Raw genomic sequence first — 8108 nt, forward strand, 5'->3', positions numbered from 1 at the left:
TATGCCTATTATGCAGCGCTGGGAAGAAACGTGGCTAATAGCATAAACTTACAAGGTGTCTCTGCAGATAGATTGCCTTCAGAAATAATAAATGATGTGTGAATAAGTAGGCTATATTTAAATTACTTGTATTTGCATTATTCATACACTTCAATCTTCATTTTTTATCAACAAAGAAACCTCGCAAGGAGGATTAAGCACTGTTATCAGAAAGGTTAGATTTCACAAAAATAAAAACCGTTACCCAGAAGCCCCCTGTTGTATTTATGGCACATTTTGTCTATTGTATGAATCTTTAAACTGACCTCTGATTTATAGTTTAGATTTATCTTTTATAAACTACAAATCATGAATGCACATTGGGTTGTGGCCTATTTTCAAAGCATAGAAAATGTTACTAGTTCACATCTATCACATTTTGACTGTTGCCATCAACCCTTGTAGTATAAATTTTTTAATTAAAAATGGGGAATATTTAGTATTAAAGCGCTTTCTTCTCTCTTCTGTGGACTTTTTATTCATTTTAAGTCCAATTTATCTGATTTCTCTACTGACATGCTGACTTTTGCTCTGCTTTTGTAGAGTGCATGCAGAAGGTGTGCTACAAAATAATTATTATCTGGTCGAGTTATCAATTATCACCTTGGTTGAGTTTTAAAGTCATGGTCTGTATTTATTTGTCTTTATTTGTCTTTTTATTATAGTTAATATAATTACACATTATTTAATAACATTTGTCAAAATACCACAGTTTGAACAATATCATAGGAGTATGCACATTCTCTTCTCCTTATTTGTGCTGTCTGGATTGCTGGGGATGTACAGTATAACTATTAGATATATTTTTGATTTCACCTTCTTTATGCCATTTAAAGTGAAGAAATTCTCAAAAAAATTCAAATGTATCTGTTTTAACCATCATCTTGTGGGTTGCCCTAATCATAAAAATGTTATATCCCCTGTGGTTCTAACAAATTAGTGCTTCATTACAGTGTTTTATGTTGCTTTTGTTCAGTCTTTATAATGCGGTGAAAGATAAGCAGTTTCTCCCCTTTTACGAATACTTTATTCTGCACATCTCTTTTTAGAGGAACTTCGAAAGTTGAGCTGGTCTGGAATTCCACGGCAGGTGCGCCCCATCACGTGGAAACTGCTCTCAGTAAGTAGAACAATCACAGCACCCAGTTCTGCTTCAAACGTCCAACTCATTAAAACATTACTACAGCACACATCCAATAAAAGACAAATTAAAGAATACATAATACATTCTAGATAAATACACATTTATAAGTAATTAGGCTTCTTGCTAATGACTTAAATTTCCTAGAAGCTCAGAGGTCCAGTGGACTAAAGACTAATGTGCACTGAAGCGTTGCAGTCTTTGTAAATGGAACCTCTAGAGGTGTTGCGTCTTTAGAGACTATTTATTGCATTTCTTTGATTCTTTTTAATGGTTGAATTAATACATATTTAAGTGTAATTTCTTTTGCAGAATTTATTCCCTTAAAATTACATACATTTAATAAAATGTAAAAAATAATAGGGCTGTCCAAGTTATTTCTTATAAGCAAAAAAAAAAAATGTAAAGGAAAACAAAAATTAAGTTAAAAAATTGAAAATTACATTAAAACGAATGATAATAAAACTGAGAAATGAAAAATGTGGTCATGCGTATAGCTTTATTGTTTCAGCACTACTGAAAGTCAGACACAATTAATCACACACTTGTGTTCGCTCTCTTTCTCTGTCACATGCACCCCTTGTTACTGCAGTAACTAGAACCTGCCTGAGATGGCTGCCTTTAATCTAAAGTGATGCTGTAGAATGAGTAATTATGGCATTGGCTGAACATTGTTGTTAGAAAGTAATTCTTCAGTCAGAAGTATTTTCAGAAAAATAACCTTAAAAATGTCTTGACATTTTGCAGATGCTTTTATCCAAAGCAAATTGATGAGGAAATCATTTTCTTCCTTTTAGAAGTATTCATGCAGTTTTTTTTGCTTATTTATTTTTGTGTCATACGCAGTCCATATTTTGGTTGATTTTTTATTTTTGTTGCAGACGTTTACAAATATGCGGTTGCTCTTGATTCAGCATATACATAGTGATACTTTAGACACATCAAACTAAACTACGTAACTGTCATATGAAATCCGTTAAATTTTTTCCAAATTCATTTTTAAACTTTAACGGAAGGAACCAGATTGGCCGACCTGTACATGCTTACTCAGTGGATGGACAACTGTCAGGATAGGATCTACATATAACACATAGCCAAGCATGTATAGTCAAGACAAACTGAGAGAGAATACATCTTGAGTACTTACAGTGGCAAACGTTAGCAAATGCAGCTTGAACACACACACCTGACACGTAACATGAGCCTTCTCACTGTTCCCTCTCCCGGGTTTCTACTAATACCCTTATGAATGTTTTAGAAACAGCGACGACAAAGTTGTCTTTGTTTAATCTCCGGTGGTTGGCTAACTGTTAGTTGTACAACTAACAAAGTATGTTAGCTTGTATGCACTAAAAAAAGGTTAACGTTACGTGAAAAATAACTTAACTTGTTCCCCGGGTCCTTATTAGGTGGGGATACATGAGAGGTTTTTAGACACATACCCAAACTATAATCCATACCAACAAAAGACAATAGTTTATTAAGTGATAATGTGTGCACTGTAAATGCATGCGTCTTTGATGATCGTTTCTGTGAAGTCCGCTAGTTTTATTGTGTTTATCTACAACTGTCATCGTTTTTTCTGGCAATGGCAGCTGGTATGTGTTAGAATGTCAGATTAGAGCCTTCACTCTGTTGATTCTGGCACTCAGAAACACAGCAAGATAATATTTTAAACTCTTTATGTAGCCGAATCTGTGCTGATTTGTATTGGCCGCCTCCAGTTTTCCCTTGCTTTTGCCTCCAGCTAAATGAGCGGGTATGGTCCGGCCGCCCCGCTTCCGCCCGCATGACATAATTTTTGTCATCAGGAGGGTCCGCGGTCGTCCGCTCACCCCGTCCGCGTGCAGCACATTTTTTGAGACTGCGTGGACGTGACGTGCACAACAGCCAGGGCCAGCCCAAGCCTTTATGGGGCCTTAAGCAGAATTTTATTTGGGGGTCCCCCTGTGTCCCCAATACAATCGACTATTGTCAATGTTTGATTATACGACGTACACTTTAAACCTAACACACCCAGTTCTATTAGTTGTAGCTGTGTTTGGGATGTATGTCATAAATGTCATAAAAACAAAAACACATAAACCTTGCATTAATAAGTGTTTGTGATTGTCAAAACATTTGATCAATACTTCAAATTATTTATTATTATTTAACCACAACCTATAAAAAAAAGCCTCAGAAGCCACACAGCCCTTGATGATGATTTAATCTTTTTAAATTTTTATTTAGTGTATTTACTTGCACACAATTATTCTTAACCTTATCCCAAGATAAAACGCTGAATTGACAGATAATTATAAATTACATGAATCACGTAAATCAGTATTTTGTCGTATTGCAATGTTGCGTTTAGTTAGTAATTTCACAAATTTTGACGCACACCACAGAAAAAATAGTGGGTACTACCCTACGTTAGTGTTGTCATGATACCAAATTTCGGTACCAGTCGGTACTAAATGTGACGATACTTGCATTTCCCGCTATCATTTTGAGCGATGTTGAGCAAATTATGAAAGACCTCTGATTGGCTATTGTGTTTCTAAGGTCATCGGATATGTCTTTGAATGGCTCCTTACTGAGCGCTTGCGCTACCAAACCCAGAAGCGTGTGATATGGTCATTGCATTGCACTCTCTACTGAGCGCTTACACAGATACACACGGAAGCGTTTGAAAGTCTATCAAAGTAAAAATCAAAGGCTTCCGTGTGTTGCTGTGTAAGCGCTCGGTATGTGTGTCGTGACTACATCACAAAAAACGGCGAGGCCCTAAGCAGCCACTTAGTTTGCTTATAGTGAGGGCCGGCTCTGACAACAGCGCATGCGTGAGAAAAGTGCACTAGTCCACTAGAGGTCAATACACACACAGAAAGTGTGCAGTGTGCCGTTGTTGAAGAAGAATGATACAAAACCAACACGCTGAAACCAAGAACAGTAAGCTAAGAAGCATATCCTTCTCCATACTGTTTGGTTGTTGCTCTTGTTGTCTGCTCGGATTGTTTGCGATGGCTAATGACTTCCTCTATTATTAATTTGCTGTGGGTCGGTGAATGACGCAACTCAGCGCTGCCCTCTGACGGTCTGGTAGAGCACACATACTCATTTGTACTGCGCATGTGTCGAACTCGGACGTCTGCACTTAATATGTGATGAGCATGCTCAAGAAGCTGCGCGTTTGTGTGCGAGATGGACACGGATGCGGAAAGTCAAGTATACGGCTTAATGCCGTGACGTAATCGTGACGCCGACTCAGATATGCGACTGCAATAACTATTTTAGTGATACATTCCTTGGAAAGTTTTAAAATGAGCCTAAAAATGCCATGGAAAATTACACTTACTTTCATCTCTTTTATTAGACAAATAAACGCCAAAGCTATGTTATTAGTGTTATTGTTTTCAAGACTATTTAATTAATTTGTTTACCTAAACATTATAATACTGTTTTTATCATCTCGTGCACTCAAGTCTTTTTATGGAACACAAAAGGAGAACTTGAAGAACTGTTATTTAGCTCTTGCTGTATAATGATTGTTCATAGTGACAAGACGCTGTCAAACTTATAAAAGGACAAAACAATACCATAAAAGTATGATAAAAGTAGGTTTGGCCCACAGAGTGCTGTGCTCTGCTGTTGTTCTGAAGACAAACAATAGCATTGTGCGAGGAACTCTAAATTCACTTCTGCTTAATATTACGTCTAGCCCGCATTCGCATCCATATTACAATTCTAGATGCTAGTGGGTTTGGCTTGTTGTGTGGTTTCAGCCTCTGACACAGGCGGGCAGGATTCTGCCGTCATGCATACACTGATAGATGAAGTGCCACTCTTAACCAGGATGGCGCAAAGGGAGGAGTTATTATATTTTCGACCCCATTTAGACAAGTTTAAGATCTCGCATACATAGAACGTCCAGTTCACCCATCTGACCTTCATTTGCCTATAGGTAGCTCATCTGTCATTTTGACTTGAACCCTGGACGGCAGCCCCATTCAATCAAACCGCATCGATCCACACTATTGAGCTGCTGCTCAGGTGTGTGGCGTGTGAGTTCATCGCTATGTGTGTGCATTTGTGTTTGAGCAACTGTGAACAGCTGGAACTCATCCTTTAACAAGAGTAATGACTGGCGGAGGGTGGCGTCACCGTTTGAACAGGCGTTTTAATGCGTGATCAATTCTGTGCATCCTGCTGATGTCTCAGACTGCCAGTCTCACCCGGGTCGACACTTTCCTAAGAAGAAATCATTTATGTTTTGTCAGTTGGCTACGAGGAAAGATACAAATTTAGTTTGCCTTGTTCTTGGAATTGATTCCTAAACTCTATTTTCAGGAAGGGTGGTAGCATATGTTGTCAGAGGCTCAGAGCAGATTTTCTCTGAGGGATTAGTAATATCAGGGGAAATCAACAACTTTGTTGTGTTTGCTAAGGCAAGCATAACCGTTATTATTGTTAATACTTTGTGGTTTCTGCACGGTTTGTGCTGTGGACATTATTTCTACCTTCATTTGGTCATGCAGTTGCTTTTTCTGGAGAACTGTTCTACTATGCATTTTCTTATATATATTATTTAAATGCAAGTGGTTTAAAATGAATGCTTAAAAGCATTTACATAACAAACTGTTAATAACTTTGACCTATAGGAAGTGCCAAATATAGTACATATGTTCATATGGTCAAGGCGGGGTGACAGTAAGACAAAAAGGCAATGTTTTATGTCAAGCCAAAGTGTTGCTGAGATATACAGTCTCATTTTCTTTTGGCATCTTGCCATCTGATTTATCATTCAAGAGTTCGAAAATAGTACCATGGCCTTTAACCATTTACTGTTTTAAAATGCATTGTTTGCAACAACCACAATGGGCAAGAAAGCGTGGTACATGGCTAAATTATTTACAAGTTAAAAGTAGGGCTGTCAACGTTAACGCGTTAACGCATGCGATTAATATTTTTTAATTAACGCGTGAAAAATATGTAATGCAATTAACGCAGCATCTGTTTGTTTTAACATCCTTTGTCTAGCGTTACATTATGTAATCAGGCTCTTATTCGTGTACAGGCTTTTAAACCACTTAATCGCAATTTTAAACAGTTGCTTTGACTTGTTCAATGAAGACAGACAGCTTCTAAACTGTGGGACGCGGCAAAACGCAACGCGAGGTCCAGTCTGGTGTAAACAGTCATGGGCTGAAGGCTGCGTCGGTGAATCTCTGTCAGACAGCGCATCCGTGTTAATTTCTCTTTCGTGCTTGAATGGATAAAACCACACAAGATTATGTCAGAAATCCCGTTTTGTCTAGCATTTTCTTAAGCAAGACTTCAAAGTGTAAAATAAAATCTTAAATGAATGCAAAGAGTTGTGAAAATGGGAGTGCGGTGACGGTCAGATCTGCGTACTGAGACAGCTCTTAAAGGGGCCGCGTTCTTAAACGTGCTGCTGTGACTCCTGTCACTAATGTTAATCAAAGAACAAAATAAAAGAAGAAATTAATGTGATTTTGTAGCTTTAATGAGAATTCTTCCACATTTAATTGATAATTTAGCATTAAAGACTGTAAAGTGTTTGAGAACTTCCTTCAATTTCTGTATATTTTATGATAGCTCTCAATTATATTGTTGAATGGCTATAATTAATGTTAAAATAATCAATTTAATAGAGACATCAGTTACAGTACTAATATCAAAATGTTTTCTTTCATTCATAAAATGACGCTGTTAAAGAAATATGTTGTTTCTACATCAATTTGAAGATTAAATGTGAAATTATTAAAATGTAAAAGTATATTTTAAAATATTATTGTTATGTGTGATTAATCCGATTTATTTTTTTAATCGATTGACAGCACTAGTTAAAAGCAAAATAACTTTTTTTATATCCCTGGACCCTGTAGGTGGTGACATACTAAGGTTTGTGTCAATGTGACAAGTTGTTACGAAGATACAGCTTAAAGTTTATTTTGCCGTGCTTTTAGGTGAATTCATTCATGTGGGTCTATCAATTATTACAATATCTAGTTAATGTTGACACTGTCCATAATCATTGTGCAAATTTATCTTCTATGCCAGGGATCTTTGAGTGCCAGATTCCAAAAGTGTAAATAGGATGCGGGCCAGTTTTTTACCATATCCTTTTTTCTACTATTATTTTGTATTTCTGTTATTTACTGCATTTTGTTACTTTTATGCTGTTTTTTTGTTGCTGTTACTTATAGACAGTTTCATCGCGTGCGCCTGACCCCCAGTTAACGTCCGGTTTGTGTTTGGCTATTATCTAATTATATAACTGTTTATATTTAATTTAATTTATGTTAATAGTAATTTATATGATTATTTTACTGTATAATAATTGTATTGAATAAACGATTTGTTGAATTTTGTTGTATGTACATTTTATTAAATAAGCAATTTGTTGAATGGGTTCTGTAGTTTTGTCGCATTTAAAGAAACCGTACGGTACATTGACATCTAGCGGTTGAGCTTGGTATCGCAGTCTAAATCCAAAATATTGTGGAGAGACAAGTTTAGCCAAGTAACGGTTCTTCTCGGTTTCTTTTGATTGTTATAAGAAATAATCTACAGGCAACTCTAATGTTTGTGAATGTGTACCGGAAATTATCTGGGGTCACAAAAGTGCGCATGCGCAGTAACGTTTGTTTATGTTGTTTAACTCAACTCAACTCAACTTTATTTATATAGCGCTTTTACAATTTTCATTGTTACAAAGCAGCTGTACATGAGACATATTGACTATAAGCAAAATAATTAAAGTTGTACCTGCAGAAACAAGAAAAGGTTGAAAACACAGAAGACAGACATACCCACATACAAAACACTCCACACACACAATATGCACACGTACTAACACACATAGACATAGAGACACACACACACACACACACACACACGGATGCACACGCACGCACACACA

The 8108-nt window shown here is 36.7% G+C and overlaps 1 protein-coding gene across 3 annotated transcripts in view; it reads left to right on the top strand.

Moving 5' to 3' along the window:
- The window catches only part of tbc1d22a (TBC1 domain family, member 22a), a 185375-nt gene that overhangs the window by 37233 nt on the left and 140034 nt on the right, over nt 1-8108 (top strand). For all 3 annotated transcript variants that reach the window (XM_057323906.1, XM_057323905.1, XM_057323907.1), the window contains exon 5: nt 1089-1159. In XM_057323906.1, the coding sequence (XP_057179889.1) occupies nt 1089-1159 (71 nt within the window). The remainder of the gene's footprint in view (nt 1-1088; nt 1160-8108) is intronic.

Source organism: Triplophysa rosa, linkage group LG24, assembly GCF_024868665.1.
Source record: "Triplophysa rosa linkage group LG24, Trosa_1v2, whole genome shotgun sequence".
Taxonomy (NCBI): domain Eukaryota; kingdom Metazoa; phylum Chordata; class Actinopteri; order Cypriniformes; family Nemacheilidae; genus Triplophysa; species Triplophysa rosa.